The sequence below is a fragment of the Strix aluco genome, chromosome 1 (assembly GCF_031877795.1).
Source record: "Strix aluco isolate bStrAlu1 chromosome 1, bStrAlu1.hap1, whole genome shotgun sequence".
NCBI lineage: Eukaryota > Metazoa > Chordata > Aves > Strigiformes > Strigidae > Strix > Strix aluco.
Window position 1 is genome coordinate 137,300 of NC_133931.1, and position 18,003 is coordinate 155,302.

General features: G+C 50.1%; 1 protein-coding gene across 32 annotated transcripts in view; it reads right to left on the reverse strand.

The window, feature by feature from the left end:
• Positions 1 to 18,003, reverse strand: part of SCRIB (scribble planar cell polarity protein) — a 111,947-nt gene that overhangs the window by 54,695 nt on the left and 39,249 nt on the right. For 29 of the 32 annotated variants that reach the window (XR_012622786.1, XR_012622970.1, XR_012622941.1 and 26 more), the window contains 4 exons: positions 9,053 to 9,142; positions 8,429 to 8,506; positions 6,266 to 6,580; positions 5,726 to 5,806 (listed from right to left, as the gene is read on the reverse strand). Coding sequence is in view for 27 of the 32 variants with exons in the window: in XM_074819435.1 (XP_074675536.1) it covers positions 5,726 to 5,806; positions 6,266 to 6,580; positions 8,429 to 8,506; positions 9,053 to 9,142 (564 nt within the window). In the remaining 5 variants the exon portion in view is untranslated. Of the gene's footprint in view, positions 1 to 3; positions 5,164 to 5,725; positions 5,807 to 6,265; positions 6,581 to 8,428; positions 8,507 to 9,052; positions 9,143 to 18,003 lie in introns of those variants that run through there. The other 3 variants (XM_074820614.1, XM_074820232.1, XM_074821555.1) reach the window with 2 other exon arrangements.

The following is an 18,003-nucleotide window of genomic DNA, read 5'->3' on the forward strand; positions in this document are numbered from 1 at the left end:
GAACGACCCGCAAACAGCATCAGACCATCGCCCAGCACCTCGCCAAGCGCCCTGAGGGACCCCGTTCTGCTGCAACGCTGCCCCTTCTCAAAAGCCTCTTCCCCAGAGCACTCTAACTCACCCCACTCACTCCTATCTGTCAAAGGGACAGAGGCACCTGCTCATCCCCCCTGACCACAATCCTCTTCCTAGACAGCGTACCAGCCCCTCTCCCACCTTCCCGCTGCACCTCCAAGCCCTAACAGCACCAGGGATGCTCCAGGGGCCCGTGAAGACCACAGATGATGCTCCAGCTCCCGAGGCACCTCAAACCCAGCTACTGCCCGGGCTACGCTGTGGCTGGATCATTACCAGGAGAGTCCCTTCACTCCTCCCTGGCTCCAGGAGAGTCCCTGTCACTCCTCCCTGGCTTTGCATTCCAGCTTTCCTGCTGGGTCACGACAAAAGCAGCCCAAGAGGTTGCATTGAAGGCATGGGTCCAAAGATCTCAATATGGGAGGAAGACAAAACAGTGACTCCCAGAAGTGATGCCACAGCACACTGACGTGACACAGCATCAGCTGCCTCTGCACGAGGCCATTCACCCGTATCAGTTGCTCTCAAAGCCCAGACACAGGCTCTGAAGAGCATGATCTGAAGTGGGACAGGACCGGCCACTGGCCGCTGGGCTGCTGTCTGCCCACGCTGGGCAAGACCATGGCCGTGTGGGGAGATGTCAGTTTTAAGTCATAAAAAGTGCACCCTAGGGATAAAACGACTTGGAAGCACCGAGAAGGATACTCTGCTCGTCCACAGCCACTGAGTGGCTGACACGAAGTGAAAACTAGAATTCTTTTGGACAAAAAAACATTATCTGATATGCTATGCCAAATAATTTCAATCGTCTTGTGGTACCAGTGAAAGATGCAACGCTTCAGACCAAGAGGTACTTCCAGTACACACAGAGAAGCAGCAATGTCAGTCATACAAAGCACTGAAGAGAACTCATCTGAAAAAGGGTGTACTATTCTCATCCTTCACACACACAAAAATCATCTAAGCTAAGTTAACAGGATGTGCAGACAAAAGCTGCTGCAACAGGCAGGGGAGCGGAGAGCTTTTCCTAAAAAATTAAGATTTGGAACAGCTTGCCTAGAAACTCAAAGGACCAGAAAGGATGCGACTGTCTCCATAAACGTATGAGGGGCAGAACATTGAGGAGAGCCAAGCTACAAAAACACTGCCAAAAGGACGAAGCTTCCCATTAAAAAGTTGAAGGTGAAAATTAAAAATGTTTCTAGGTCCTGGAAAAGCTTTCCAAAATGAACCATGAGGACACAAAAATAACAGCTCTCAAGGTGGAGTTTGATCAGCTCACGGAATAGTCACGTGACTTTGTAACAGCCACAGCGACTGGATTTTGTAGCCTGATACCTCACCGTTTCCCCCGCTCCCTCCCAGCCAGCCGTTTCTGGACAGGCTGACGGCAGACCCGCTGACACGGCTGCGTCCAGAACCGCCACAAACGCCCCTCACCCGACCTGCCCCACCCCACCCGGGGTCCGGTGTGCTGCTCCCCACACAAGAGGAGTCCCCCAGCCCCACGGCACCTCCTCTCCCCAGAGGGACACGCCGGCACCAGCCGCAGAGGATGTGGAGATGTGCCAGCCTGCACCCGCACACGGGAAGGGGAAGGGCGTGAAGGCACCCGGGTGATGCTGAGACCAGGCAACAAGCAGGAAAGATAATAAATTAAACACAGAGGCACAAACCTCGGCGAAATGCACGTACGGAGCCAAGACAACGGCGGATGGATTGGTGAAGGAATGGCTCAAATGGGAACCGTAAAGCACGACCAAAAACTTGGTCATCGATACACAGAGGAAACGGAGGTGGTCAGGGGTTATTGGAACAGCTCTCGTGGGAAGGAGCAAACTCGCTACAGGAAGTTTAAGGGGGATTGTGGGAATGTGCAAAACTTATTATGGGATGTGTAGCAGAAGGATCACAGGTGGGAAAGAGGAGTGGCCAAGGAGAGGGGAGGAACAAGCATGGGAAAATGGAGCGGGTGGCGAATAAGAGGCTGATTGCACGCAAAGAGGCTGCTGGTCACTCGGTTTGTCTGGCCAAGCCCTGTGCCCGATCACCACAGTCTGCTCTACCTCCTTATCAAACTGTCTGTATTTACTGTGTGAGTTTGCTCTGTTCTGGGTACATGTGCACGATCTACTAGTAACATTCAGGTTGGACTAGGCAGCAAGTAGGAATTCAAAATGTGGGAAGACCCAACAGCTGGCCCAGAAACTGGATAAAAGACTCAGGGTCTGACCAAAGAGCCTTGAAGAACTTGACACTTGGGCCAGAAACTGAAGAGACCTGTGAACATGAATATTTATGTGAGCTGAGTGAGGGAGCACATGTGCATGTTCCACTAGCAGACCTTAAACCTGATTAGCCAGAGGGTCGGAACAGGGTTAAGTTGTCTGTGTTGTTCATGCCCTGTGAGGACTCTTTGTGTTCATGTGTGTGCCTTTAGGTACTGCCCCGCTTCTTGTCTGTGTAAATCTGTGGCCAGACATGTCTGCAGTGTTTCATCTTTGGAATCTGCACTCAGCCTTCCTGACGGCTGGGCCTGGGAACGGGGAAAAGCGTCAGGCTTGTGTCCAGTGGACCGGGATGAGAGGATTCCCTTGGGTCCTCCTGTCTGCCAGATACACCAATTTTTAACACAGATGACACACAGCAGAGACCTGGCCCTTAGGTTCTTATCACCAGATCACGGCCCAGCATACTGCGCTGGAGCCGCACACACTCCTGACTTCACACATTCCCCTCTGTTATTTTTCTGCCATTGCCAAGAAGATGAGAATGGTCAGACTTGGCCAGACCAGAAGTACAGTGGTACTTCCCTGGATTAGAGAGCACAGATGCAGGAGCTCCCCGAGTCAGAGCTCTGTCATATCTGACAGCCCTTGATGGCCTTTTACTCGTTAAGGTCTCCATTACCCGGCAACCATGATGCCTCCCCAGCTTTGGACAGCTCGTTCTCAGTGGCCTTTTTTGCGATGTCTCTGCTTAGCAAGACAAGGGCAACCAGTGCAGTCCAACAAAGTGCCCAGGGGAGGGGAAGGGGAAGAAGTCTCATCTGTCCTTTCCCAGCTCCACACATGTTGCTGTGTGCTGGGGAGTTACATTATTCTGAAAAATTTCTTAGTGATCAGAGCGCTCTCACTGGGACCTCCATGTGTCACTATTACTGTCCTAATCTCCCCCAGAATCAGTTTTCTTCAGTCTACTCCCAGTCCTATCCCAAAAAATTAGCTGTCCTTAGCCACTGCTCCCAGTCCTGCACCCTCCCTGCCAGATTCCCATCCCACGATTCAAACCCTCCAACGTTCTCCCCCTGCAGCTCCCTGCCCCATGTCTTCCACTACCAGAATGACTCTCAAGATTCCTGTAATGACTCTCAGGACACACCAGAATATGGGGTAAGCTGAAGAGTTAGTAGTCAGTCACTGGTGAGCTTTGTGGGGTGTTAACTAGGCTGGGCTCTTCAACCCATGTACTCAAAGCTCCCTTAAGAAAGTAAAAGGAGCTATCCCAGTCCTTCCCCTGCAGAGAAGTCCAGGACAATTTAGAGCACAGGGGAAGAGTATGAAGCTGTGCTGTATTTCTTTTCCTAAGGAAACAAAAATTCTTTGTCAAACAGAACTGAGGCATGACTAGGAGACTGTGGCTTTGGAAATGGGCCTCTGCCTGCTGGGCCCGTGGAAGTGTCTGTGTCCTAACGAGGGCCCTCCTGCTTCCCCCCTGCAGGTACACGCGCAGCCTGCACTGCACATCCCAGGAATCACGACAGCCTGAAAAGCTTCCCAGTAAAAATGGGCCACCACTGCTTCAGAACAGTTACGGTAAGCAGCGACTTTATGGGATGCTACGCGGGCACTGCTCTGAGATGAACAGCCTCTCGACACCCAGCACCCCTGGGCCAGGGCAGCCCCACAGCTCTAACCCAGCACCAGGTTTCGCCAGATGGAGCAGAACTCACACATCTGCTTATGGGTCTCTACAGCAAGCGGGCATTCTCAAGGACAAACATCCCCGAGAAGGCATGAGAGGCCTCGGGACATTACCACTACCACTGCGTGGCTGTCACAGTCAGCAGTGAACCCCCGAGCAGGAAAGGCAGAAAGCTGGTGCTGCCAGGAGCCAGGGCTGCTGGAGAGTGACAGCCAGACACTTGCTGAAGGGCACGGAAGTTACGTGAACAGTCCAGACTAGGTAGGTGTTCTCCTGGAAGATAACAATTTGTTCCTGCTTTCATCATAACTGAGCACAAGATCTGAGCTGCAGCTGATGCTCAACACCAAACCTTTTATTAAAGACTACACACTCTTCAGCACAGGTAACGCCCCGAGAGCAGAGGACCGTGCTCTCAAGCACGCACATACCTCTGCCTGTGCAATAACACTGCACTCGCCATTGCAGCGGGGTTGTCAGAGGACTAATGACACATTAAAATCTAACAAGGCCCTGAGCTCTGTAAGCCCTAAGCCCATACATTGCAGTCTGAAGACACTGCAGGCTATTACTAGGGAATTAGATCTGCTTTTCCTATGAAGCTGCCCACAGATATAAATAGAGCTGCTAATGGAGGGTGGAGACAGGTTTGACTTTCGACTCTATTCTGAGATTTTATGTCTCCCTCTTGCCACAGGTAGGGCAAATCAACACCACGTAATAAGCTGTGTGCCTGCAGTTACACCTCAGTCATGCCTCTGTACCAGCAGAGCACCAGAAGATGAGCAAAACCACAATAAGGTAGGCTCTCTGGCAACAATCAGGGTCAGGGCTTGATTCAGGGAGGAGTGGGGAGCACTAGCAAGGGGGGAGAGATTTTGTACCAGCTCACATCTCCTGCCAAGATACGTACATCAGACCTGGGCCAGAGCTCCACTAAAATTTTGTGCCAGAGCAAATACAACACAGCCCCTAGCCTAGGGATAGAGCAGACAGAAGCCAGCACTGACAAGGCTGTATCAGTGTTTACTCACACCAGCTCTGTGGTAACACGTGCTCTTACCACAACAGCTGGATCAGAAACCCACCACCAGCACCAGGATGCAGGAGCTTTGGCTTGGAGCAGCATGCGAGCTCAGGAGGAGGGTCAGGAGGCTCAGCAGACTCCCCGCAGGAGCGGGAGCAAGTGACGTGTGAGGCAGAGAGACTTGAGGTTAGAGGCAGCAGTGAGACCCGCACCACCGGCACAAACGGGAGGAGAAACCGGGGCCGCAGTTCCAACTGAAAGCAGGGGGGAGCCCTGGGGTACACCCTGCCCAGCTCCACACCACCCCCAGGCAGCCTCCCAACGCCTGCCCTCCGCCCTCGGCAGGGAGCCCTGGGCTGTGCCCCAAAGGGCTTTGCTGTGGCAGAGCCCTCCGAGGCTGTCCTGCCAGGCTCTGCGGGGCCACCAGCGCCGTGCTGCCGTGTCACCCCTCTCCAGCATGGCCCGGACTGCACAGGCCGTCCCCTGGGGCAGTGCTCGGACACAGCGCTTGGAAAGGGGAGGCATTAACGACACCCACCACCAGCCACGGGCAGGGGTAGAACCACCAAGATTAAATGCTCTCCCAGGAGGCTCAGGAGCTGAAAAAAGGATCCCCAAAATCCAGCTTCAATGACAGAAAAACAGCCGCTGTATGAGGAAGAGTCAAGTCAGGCCCTGTCCCTGCACATCCACACTCACCGAGATGACCCGATCTCCTACGTGCAGGATCCCGTCCCGATGGGCAGCACCACCCTCTGCAATCCGTGAGATAAAGATCCCCTGAAACACAGTCAGAAGGGTCAGAGCAGCCTGTGCCTTCCCTCGACAGGGCTTGGCTTCCCAGAATCATTCCTGGACACCAGCCCTTTCCCCTCCGCAGACCCCTCCCCTGCCCTAGCACTTCCCCTTTGCTCCTCACACTACACAAACCCTCCTCTGCTTCTAGAGCCACCTGCAAAACCCCCAGCTGCAGCAAAGCCTTCGTGTGGCCAAGAGCCCAGAACATGTGTCAAGAGGACAGCAGCAAGATTAAATGTCACTGGCAGGGACTGTGAGCCCCAGCCCCCCCTCCTCCTGAACGGCTCTCCTTCCCTGACTTAAGGGTAGATTCTGGCTCCAGGGGCCAGGACCAGCCACGCTCCTACGTGCCCACGGGTGAGGAAGACCCCGTGCTGCTCCCCGAAGGAGCGCTGAGACTCGGGGATCAAGCCCCCTCCTTGCCAGGGGATTGCTACTGACCGTGTCACCAGCCCGGTACGGCGTGGAGCCTTTGCCGCCAGCGATGCTGAAGCCCAGGCCCTTCTCATTGCGCATGAGGCAGGTGGAGAACCTCTCGGTGGGAGGTGCCCCCTCGGGCCGCTCGGGGAAGCGTAGGCCGCCTCGCCTCTCGCGAGGGCTGTAGTCATCCTCAGGGCGCAGCGGCGTCACTGTGATGGCGTTCTCGGGCTCCACCATCCGCTCCCGCAGCACGGTCATGGAGACGGAGCTTCCCGACCCACGCAGAGCTTCCACCGCCACGTGGTGCTCGGCGCAGTGCAGGGACACCCCGTTCACCTGGGGACAGACAGAGCCAGGCACAATCCTCACCCCCCTGCAGCTCCTCCGACAGCTGCGCAGAGCGCTCCAGCCCCAGCGCTGCCGCCCCAGGGACGCGTGGCTCGTCCCCAGCTTGACGCCCCGTTCCCAGAGCTGCTCAGACCTCGCCTGCTGCCCGCAAGGCAGCTTCTCCCCTGCGCTGGGGGCTCCCGCAGCACGTGCTGCCTGTCCAGCCCCTGCCCGGCACAGTGGGGCCCTTTCAGAGGAACTCTCCCCGCAGGGAGCTCCAACTTCCCCACCCCCTGTACCATCCCTGCAGGCGACAGGTTCACCCAGAACTACCTCCCCTAACAAGTCTCAGGACAGCTCCTTGTTCACCTTCGGGAAGGACATCTACCTCCTCACGCCCTGAAACACCCATTCCCCTCCCCTCCATGCAGAACTAGTAAAGGACTTGCAGGGAGGACATCAGGTTCTGCAGCTCTCGGGGAGGCAATTCCCTCCGCTCCTGCTTCCCTGGTTCCAGAAAAAAGGTCCCACCACATCAGAAGGCTGAGGAAATGCAAAGTGGGGGCCCGTGAAGCTGAAGAATCTTCTTTTCATAGCTGCTACCTCATTTCATATTAACACACACTTACAGGAAAGATTATCTGGCGCTCGGCCTGAAAACTAGATGTTCAAATCTATTTCTTCCACTCCATGGCATTCAGGTTTTCTTCCCATCATGGCCTTCGTTACTGAGCAACACCCCGCGTCCCTGCTCTCGGGGGAGAGGGGTATTCCTCACAATCCAGAGCCAGTGAGAACGGAACCCTCCCATGTGCCTCAGCCACGTCTTACTAGTGGATGTGACAGTCTTTTAGAAGGAATATGACAAATCTCTGAGGGATGTTGGGAAGGTACATCCACTTTTGCAGGAGGCACAGATGAATGGGCATCATGGGACATGAATCAGAAGAAAAAAAAAACCCAGTCTTTTCCTAAAGCTGTAACTGAAGAGGGATCTACTTTACACTGAATAGGAGGGTGCCGTGAATTTAACTGTTGGGAAAAGGAATAATTATTCCTCTCACAAAATCTTCAAGATCTGACTCCTTTTTGGAAGTCATTCTGCAGCAAAATGCAGCGTGATGCAGGCAGCACAAGGGTGCTTGGTGACACTTAAGGCCCTAGAACATGTAAGAGACTGGGGCAGCTCAAGTGCATGTTCCTTTTTGGTCTTAAACTTCATGGAACTATCAAGATAATTCTGTGATAACTGCAGAAATGAACAAGATAACTTCTGAAACTCCAGAATCAAGTTTTTCTCAGGAAGCAATATAAAAATTTCTAATTACAGAACCATACAGCACTTTATCTGACTCCTACCATGATCAGTGCCAGGCAAGTGGTGAGAAATACTGGGACATCTCCTCGGGCCTCCACTGCGAATGTGTAGGCCGCAGTGAGTATGATCCTGTATGATTAATCAGGTTTTTAAAGGATTTGAAGACAGGCAAGCATGGCATATGGCTGGCTCCCCAGTTAAGAAGTTCTCTTACAAGGTCCACTTTTGCCCCACGCAGGAGAGCAGACGTGTAGAGGCCGGCTGGGGCCATGGGCACACACTGCTGAGTGCTGCTTCCCACCTGGGCTACACAACACTTCAGAGTTGCAGGAGCAATTTCTGTCCTTATAAAGCAGCAAAAGATTAATGGTAATGTTAATTAAACAACTAACTCTGAGCCAGGGGAATTTTGTTTTGCTCTTGCACAGCACCTGATGCTCCATTTGGCCTCCGAACTAGCAAATAAACACCAAACCCTACTTCTCCCTCCACTCTGAAGTCACTAGAAGCATTTACGTTTCACAGTAGCTGGTTCTTACCTCCAGAAGCTTGTCCCCAACACGAACCCCTGCACGAGCTGCAGGACCCTCTTCTGACACGCGGGAAATAAAGATGCCCTAGAAACAAAACTACCTGTTAGAAGAGGTGGAGCCCATTCATCAGCCCTTTGAGATTGTGGAGAGACCACTGCACCCCGTTCAGCTTAGGGGGAAGGAGAAGTCCCCCACCAACCCCGTGCCCTGGGTGTGGGACAGGACAGCCACATCACCCCACTCAGAAGTTGGTGGAGAAGGGAAAGAAACCCCGTTGCAGGGCTACCCCATAGGTGACAAAGGGGAAAAGGGAATGACGCTTTAATCCTTTTCCAGTGCGACAAGAACATGACGAAGCTGATGCCGCCAGAGGTGCAGAAGACAAGCCCGTACTCTTAGTGAGTCCTGTACCTCAGGACCCCGATGGGGAGGAACCAGCCGCTCCCTGCGCCCAGTGGCAGAAGGTGCAGGTTGTGCCCGGCCAGCGCCCGCTCCGGGGTGGGCCGAGGGCTGCTCCCGCCCTGCTCCAGCCCAGCCACGAGCTGATGCCTGCAGACATCCAACCTCCAGCTACAGAGAACCAGGCCCTGAGAGTGGGTGCTGCAATAATGGTACAGCCCCGGGTCTTACCTCGTCGTCACCCTTATAGGGGGTGGAGCCCTTGCCCCCTGCGATGCTGATGCCCAGCCCCCCCGTCTGCCGCACGATAGTCAGTGTCAGCTGGAAGCAGAATGGACACAGGTTACAGGTCAGTGCAGGCTGGGAGAACGCCCAAAACATCTTGAAGAGCAAGGGATGGCTACTTAAAGAATAGGCACAGGAGTATAAACTTTATCTGCTCACATCTGCCCACGTGTTTGTAAGCGGTGGTACCCGTGCCTCAAAGGCACCAGAGTCACAACACATTTAAACAAGCAAATCCCTTTTCACAGTTGGGTCCTGAGCTGTATCTCAAGACCAAGAGCCAGTTTGCCTGTAATGAACATATCGGAACGAGATGTCCACCACGGAGTAAACTGAGCAGCGGTGGGATGGGGCTGGATAAAGGAGCAGGGACAGTGTTCACCTCAGAATTCTACCACATGGCTCCCTCTGGGCTGTAATTCCATACAACTACTGGGAGGTGCAGGGTCACCCCAACGTAGTTGCAGTAACAAGAACGGCACCTCTCGAGGATACTCTGGGCAGACACTTGGCTCTGTTTGACTGGTGGAAATCAGTGCGTGATTCCAGAAAAGCCACCTCTTCTCCCTCTGCACATGCAGGCTCAGGATTGTAGCTGTGCAAACCAGAAGCCTCTTCTCCTGCCTGTCTCCCACCTCTACATACCAAATTATGCCCACTTCCAATAGCTAAACTTTCAGTCAAGCTTGAACTGAAATTGCTTCTCTTCAGGACACCAGCATAAACTGTTCACGTGGCCCCACTCACGAGAGGAAAGACAGGGAGCATGTGGCAGGATACAGGGAAAGGAGTGGAATAGGCAGAACTCTCTCAGGGATCTGTCAGGGCCAAGGACCAAGGAGCTGGTGAGGTGACAGAAATGTACACAGACTCCTGGAGGAAACCCAATTGTCTGTCCTCGAGATGTCACTTCTCTGGAAACAAAGTCCAGAACAGAGAGCGGCTGCTGCAGAGGTGTCTAGCTTCAACATCGGGTTCGCCTGGCCTAGGCCAGGCCCCTGGGTGGGCAGCAAAAGCAGCAGGAGGCTTGCTTTCCTTAACCCCTCCCTGCAGATCCTTCTTCACTTCCTACAATGCCAGAAGCAACAGCCTGTGGGGCTTCACATTCTGCTGAGTTTAAAACGAAACAAAACCAAAAAAACACCCCAGGAAACGCAGAACTAAAATAAGGTTCCTTGCCATTTCCTTTGGTGCCCAGTCAACAGCGTAGCAGAAAGCTGGTGGGATCTTCACAAGGGCACCCCTGGTTCTAGACAGACCATAAGCACATCGTCTAGAGACTGAGTAAAATCCAAGTATTGAAAGACAAAGATTATTCAGGTGAGACAGAGAAATGTGGCAGTCATGCACGTCATGGATAGCACACTTGAAGACCAGTTACAGATTAGACTAACACTTCTTGTGTGAAACAGCCTATTAGGATCTAACTACAAATACCACAGTTGGGTTTTTTTCCGGTCTTGTTGGATTTTTAGTAATGCTCTAAAGACTTATATCTATATTCAACACAAAAACTTCTAAAGACAATGGAAAACTAGGTCTCCAGACAAGGACTAGAGAGTATTCTATGAACAGGATGCAGGTATTTCCAAGGAGGACAGCTGATGGCTTTGCTCAATAGGACAGGATTGCTGGTTTTGACAATGAAGGAGGAATATACAGTCACTGGTTACAGAAAGTCACTTTCAGTTGCACAGTAAGATGAACAACAAACCCCGTGGATTTCACAAATTCACAGAAACCAGACTGAAAATATGGGGAAAATTGCCAGAAAAGTCAACTGGACTGAGGGTTAAGAACCTTACGTCTATCAACTTACACTGAAAAAGCAAAACACCAATGAGGAACCAAACCTAATTAAACTTAGAGACACTGCTAGAACAACAACAAATGGGCTTGAATTGGACATAAATATATTTAGGCTAGAAAGAAGATTTCAAGCCTCCCAAAGCAAGTTAGCTCTCCCATAAAAACAGTGTGGTAAGAAACTGCAACTGTTGAATGTTTGTTTGAAGTCTATGAAAAGAATAATTGACATGAGCATGAACCTGAGAAAGAAGGAACTGGATCCAGTAGCCTATAATGGCCTTTCTGTTTTACATTTCACATTACAGCCTAGACGCTGCTTTTTACACTAAACCACTAAGTGACTTTTTCCCAAAAGCGCATCTGTCCTCGGGCTGCTTCAGAGCTGCCTTGACTTCCATGGTGTCTAGACTGACAGTCTGGAAACACAGCAAAGAGCTGCCCCAAGAGCAGGGGCAGCATGGCCTCGACCCCTGCAATCACTCCTGACAGTGACTTTCCTGGGTATTTTTCTCTTCTTGCCTTTTTTCCCCTAGAAGCAGGGATCCAGCCGCCGCCCAGCAATCGTTCACCTCATCCTAACAACTGCATCTGTGATACTCCCACCTAGAAACCTGCTGCTCAGCTGGTTGCGGCTCCTCCCTCTGCAGAAGGGGCAAACCTTCCTTCAGTGGGGCACGTGCCAGAGCTTCCGCCTCGCTCCTCCCAGACAAGCATCTGTGCCCTCCACAGAAAAGGGCTACTGGGGGAGGAGAAAAGTGGGAAAACTGAAAAAGCTGCCACTTCAGCCTAGAGTTGTCACCTCCCTGAACTCCCACTGAGGCGTAGGGGGAAACCCATTTACCACTGATGGCCCCAAAGCACAAGCCGAGGAAGCAGTTGTATCCCCCTCCCCTCCCCTCTATCCCCCTCAGTCCCACCCGTGTTTCTGCCTGTACGTCTCCAGCGAACGTACTCAAACAAGGACTGATTCCACCTCTTTTAACAGATTCACTTGAACCTGTGAGATTTTGCAGCGTGAAGTGAGTAAACGTGCCCCATGCTGGAGGAGTCAGAAACGGTGCAGCACGGCCAGGCTGATGCTTCAGCAGCAGCCAGGGGTACCCCAGTACTGCCCCACTGCTGGAAACAGCCTTCAGTGCTGCGCCTGCGACTGCCAGCTACGGATTTCTGCAGCTTGCCCTTGGCAGGGCACAGCAGAGCAGCAAACTGGACACTCACAGTCTTTGACTGCCAAAGCATGGGGCTGCTGTACCCCAGAATCCCGGAAAGACCAAGTTGTTCCTCCAGATGCACCCAAGGCAGTGGGGCTTTACGGGCTTTATTTCCAGAATGCAGCAAGTTTCTGCATGCACAGGCGTCTTTTTATAACTCGCTGTACATCTGGAGGCATGTAAGTGTCTAATCCCTGCATTTACATCGCTTGAAACTTTAAATGAGACTGGATTGTCAACAGTGACACAGAAAACACAAACACGTGATAAATACTTCTGGTCTGTGTTTGGACAGAAGTGTGATGATGTACGTGCATCACATGAAGGCGAAGAATCACACTCCAACAGCAGCTGAAGAATCCATTTAATAGAATCAATAAGGAATAACCATTTTAAAAGCCCAAAGGACTGGATAACTTGTACCCAAGAGTCCTAACAACTGACAAATCTCTGATGTGCTTGTAAAGCATTTATAAAATTCTGGAGTCTCAATACCCTGAAATAGCATTTACGTTGTGCCGTTAGACTAAGAGATGACACGGGATGATGCCTGGAACTATCAGCTCGTCATCCTAGCACCAACTCCAGAGAAGCAACTGAAGAACAGGTGTGCCTCTTACCAGGCATGCAGAAATAGCACCAATGCCAAACAGCTGAATTTTATGAAAATCAGATCTCTCAAAAACCAAACACACCTCTATGACAAGACTCCAAACTTGGCTGAGAAAGTAAAGATTCAATAGGCAGACTCTTGTAAAACATGAAACTTATCACCAGACATTCTTCCTGCCACCACACGATGCTGGGTTTGGGTGTATGTTACAGGCCAAGAACAAGCAGGACTTGACTAGCAGTCAAGTACTAGTCATCAGTGTAGAACCAAGAAGAAGGGCTCTGCTGAGAACTGCACCAGGCCTGACCTTACTCCAGATCAGACAGTGAAAATGCTAACAGTTCCGTGTGAGGGGAGGCTAGGAGCCTTCAAATACGGGAGTGGGAGGGATAGACATATTTTCTTCTTTTCATGCCGTTAATAAATTTATAGGAAATTATTTTTCCATGTTTGTAACAACAAAGGAATTAGGGATACCCAATGAAATTTCAGCAGCAGGCTAAAAAATGCTTTTTAACATACAGCCCAAGTAAATTACACAATTTATCACCGCTAAATACTGTGGAATTAAAACGTCTAAAAGGGACTGGAGAGACCAGATGATTTCATAGACAGCAGCTCCACTGTGTCTTGTACAATGGTACAAACAGGTCAGAAATCCTGAACTCCAGACTGCAAGGATCTGGAATACCAGTGGAAGGATCACCGTGTCTCCCTCAGGTCTGTGCTGCCTAAACCCCAAAGCAAGGCCCCACGCCGACCGTGAGATGCCTTTGCACAGGCATGACATTCAACTCTGCGTGTCCTTTTTCGAGGAACACCTCAACAAGAGAGAGGAGCCTACACAGCACATTGATGGAGGAGACACACAGGCGTTCAGGAGCCAGAGGCACTGACTCAGCAGGAAAGATTAGAAGAGCTAAATCTGTCTGGCTTCAGAAAGCAGCAACTCGTGAGGACAAGAGGATGGGCTGAAAATATCAGTGACCCAATGGAAGGTGGGAGATTCCTGCATGAGCTGTTGAGAACTAAATTAAAATCGAACAACGGAAAAAAGAACATGAAGGAAAGATCCTGCCCTGGCAGAGGAGCCGCCTGCTGGGTACGAGCCGAAGATTTTCTGGCTCTGATGTTATTTCTTCCTACGTTCAGATGTGGGTTTAGTTACCAAGGGGATGGATACTTGCAAGGCCGAGACGGTAGGTACAGATCAGAGTCAAGCGCTTCACTGCCTTCTTACTAAACCCTCTCCACCCAGTGTAGTACTAAGCAGAGCGTGCCAGGAGAAGTGTGCAAGCCCCAGTGACCAAGAGCAGACAGGACAGGACCGGCCACGCTAAATGCCCCGGTGGACTCCTGCAGGTCCCCTGCCCCAGAGAGATTCCAAGACAGCGAACAACATTTCATTAAGTGAGGATGTATTTTTAAAAATATGATGGCTTCTGAATGATAAATAAAAAACTAGGTTCATACAGATATTATTAATCTTGATACGAATATATAGATATATGCTGCCATCATTTAGATATGAATCATATATGATGATATACATGAATATCCGTATCTAGACGCGTGTCTATATAGAGAGGTGATTTCATCTTGGTATAGGAAAAAACTTTTACAGTGAGAACAATCATTCACAGGACCCAGGTCCCCAGGGACGTGGCAGAGTCCCCATCAGTGGAGGTTTTCAAGATGTGACTGGTCAGGGTGCTGGATAATCACATCCAGGCTCCCTTTCCCACACAAGGTTGGTCCTTTTGAGGTCCCTTCCAACCTGCGCTGTTTTATGATCCTATGATTAGTTCTTTCATGAATTAATTGCCCAGAAATAGGGATTTAAAAAGCCAGTACTTCCTCCTCATCACAGCGGGCACCCAGGTTTGCCACAGGCATGGAAATGCCAACAGCAATAGAGGGGATCCTGAAGGGAACTGGGCTGGCTAAACTACAGAATGCAACCGGACAGAGTCCCTCTGGAAAGGAAAACATTCAACTTCTTCAATAAAGAGAAGCAAAATAAGCATTGGACAAAGCTACCGAGCCTTGAACCATTCCCAGAACTGGAAACAGCACAAAAACCTGGACATGGAAGTCCTGAGGATTCAGCTGGAATGAGTGACACTGAAACACATTATATTTCTTCCTCTCTTCAGCAGTAAAGAATTTTTATTTCTATTCTTTTTGTGAGATAAAATCATTGGTATAGTCATTCATTTTGCATCATTCTGACTACAAAATTGTCACTTAGAAACTCCTCTCAGCCCCATAATTTCTTACTGTTCTAAGGGTCCATTTTAACCCATCATTTCATATACAATTAAAAGACTGAAAGGGCTGGAGAATTTACAACTTACTTCTAAAATCTGTTTCAACTTTGTGCTGCTAAGGGCAGACAGCACAGTAGGGAGAGCATTTGTCCAAGGTGACAGTGAGATAAAACACTCATTTTAAAACATACAAGCAGAGACATCTTTAAGTACAGCAACAGTCTGGAGGACAAACCTCACTGAGGACCCTGATGTTGAATGCAGGAACAAAAGCTGGGTACCTAAAGAGAATTCCCCTCTGTGACCAGAAACTACATTTGAAGTGAAAGAAAACTATGGAATTTAGTGAACTAAAGTCTGGATAAACTCTGTTACGTTATCCACAGTCAACAAACCTGAATTCAAGTAGAACAAGTGAATGAAAGAGCAGCGAGAAATACAGGCAATGGAAATCTATCTTACAAGAGAACACCAGAAGAATTTGGTTTCCTTAATTTAGCAAAATGAAGGCTAGGAATTGTGACTGATGTCCATGAAAATATACCAAGGACAAGCAGACAGAGGGTCAGACAGAAGAAAAGAGATTTTTCAAGACAAAAATATAACGAAAACAATGAATTAACAGATGCAAGTTCAGCATGAAAGTAAGTTTTCTAATCAACCAAGAAGTAGAAATCTGGAGAAGTTTTTGGCTTCTCCCAGTAGGAAGAATGAGAGTGTGTGCACAGACGTCGAGGAACAGGAGGAAACTACCCATATTTAATAAAAAGTTTGACTGACTTGTGAAATAGAGTACAGTATCTGGTTGCTAGCGGTTGTAGGATACTTGACTTCAGTATTTCTTCCTAATAATCTGTGTTATCTTCATTGTAAATTTAGCTTGTTGCTCCTGAATTGAGAACAGCACTTTTTTGGCTAAAGTGTATCTTCCTGAAATGGCAACCTATCCCAATCTTGCCTCGTTTCAGTTCCTGGATCCAAGCTGGTCATTATCTTCCATCACAAAGTCCCGAAACTCTTCTAGGAGTTATCCTTCTCCTCTACTGACACAGTCAGAAATATTACTGAGCAAATAAGGACCAGTTTTTAAAGGCATGCAAATGCTTAAGCCCCATTCATTTCCACAGGGGTTATTTTAATGCCTAATTTTTTTGTATAATCCTCGCCCTAAGCAGCAAGACCCGTATCTGTTATATATATTGAGTTTTCCCATTTCAAAAGTGAGAATCACGAATCGCACCGGAGTGTTTTGTTTAAATGTGGTATGTCCTCTCTCTGTTCAAAACACTCTATTGCTTTCTGTCCTTCCTACTTGGGAAAGCAAACCGGACGATTGTGCCACACTCAGAGCAGGAAGGGGAAACTCTGCAGATAGTTCTGCACTTGTGTGACAAATCATTCCGCAGTTTGCTACCCGGTCCTTAAGCAAGCTCCAGATCAGATAAAATCTGCAGTCGGCCCAGAGTGATACATTAAGATGAGTAAGCAGAAATCACACAAGGACTCTCTGTCACTTTGCAGGTGAATCGTGTTCAAACTGTGCCTTAACAGACCTGAACCGAAGCTCTACATCTACAAGAAGAGATTACAGCCCCCACCTCCGAACTGCTGGAGGGTCACAGCATAAGGGAGAATACTAAGGGCCCTTCAACCCAGTAGGAAAAGGTCATAAAAACATTCCTATGGCAATAAATTAAAAGCCAGACAAATTCAAACAGAAAATATGGCATATTTTTCCTTGTTCAGTGGGAACTTTAGTAATTAAAAAAATTAAATGAGAGAAAACAGAGTGTTGTATCTTTTCATAACTTGGAGAGGACTCTGCTCGGTCAGAACGCATATTCTAGTCGGGCCAGCTGAGCAAATACAGGTGACGTGATCTTTCTTGCATTATACAGGAGAGGTTTATTAGTCTTTTCAGGGTTTAAAATTTCCAGATCATATCGCGGGAAGATCAATTTGCTACGTAAGAATTCCAAGCCCGACAGTGTCCTGACGAGCACGCAGTCCCGCCCCGTGAACAGCCGCAGGCGCCGGGGCGCAGCGTCGGGCAGCAGCGTGGCAGCACGGTGGCACAGGGCGCGGCCACGCCGTCCCCCCCACGCCTCAGGACCACACTGAGCCTCTGGCAAACAGCACGCGTGCTGCCAAGCATCAGGCCCGAAGACAAATGGTGATGTTCCCAGCAATTCCCACAGGGCAAGACGCCTTCAAGACGACCTGACTCACTTCTGACCCCATCTGAGAGCAGCAGGTGACAGGGCCTGTTCCACCCTCCGGCAAGGCGCTCCGAACACCCGAGAGCAGCCCGGCTTCTGCCCAGGGAGGGAACTCAGCAGCATCTCCTTCCCAGCCAGCCTGGGGCAGCTGGGAGGAAGCACCGTGGGAGAAGTGAAACACTATAAAGCTCCTCAGTCTGCGAAGCGCTGCCAGTGCAGAGCCCTTTGGGACTCCTGTACCTTGAGGTGTGCTGCAGAAGGTGGGCAAACACAGGAGGGTGGCACCAGCTGTCACTGCAGACAAAGCAGCATCTGTCACTTAAATGGAATTTGGGACCCTCTTTCCACTATTATCTTCAACCTGCACAGCAGCTCTTTCTGGACTATTTCTTCAAAAATTATATGAAAACACACAGACTTCAGGTACATCGTGCCTTCAAACAGCAGCTCAATACGCTTCTTTTCTCCTCTCAAAGCCTCCCTACGACCCAGATACAGCCACTGCTGCAGTGCAGATGGAGACTGAGACAAAACAGTGGGGACAGAGTCAGCAGTGGAATCCAGATACCCACTATCAGATATCACATGCTTTAACAAAATTATTTCTTCCACTGTAGCAGAGTCCCACTGGCACCAACAGCTAAAGCAGCTCTGGAAGTACCAGCTGCCTACACAGCACCTGGCTCCCTACACCCTGGGCTGCTGGCGAAGTCAGTCTCCAGCTCTACTCTGGCAAGGTTAGTCTTCAGCTCAGGATTATGGTTTAGGCTTAAAG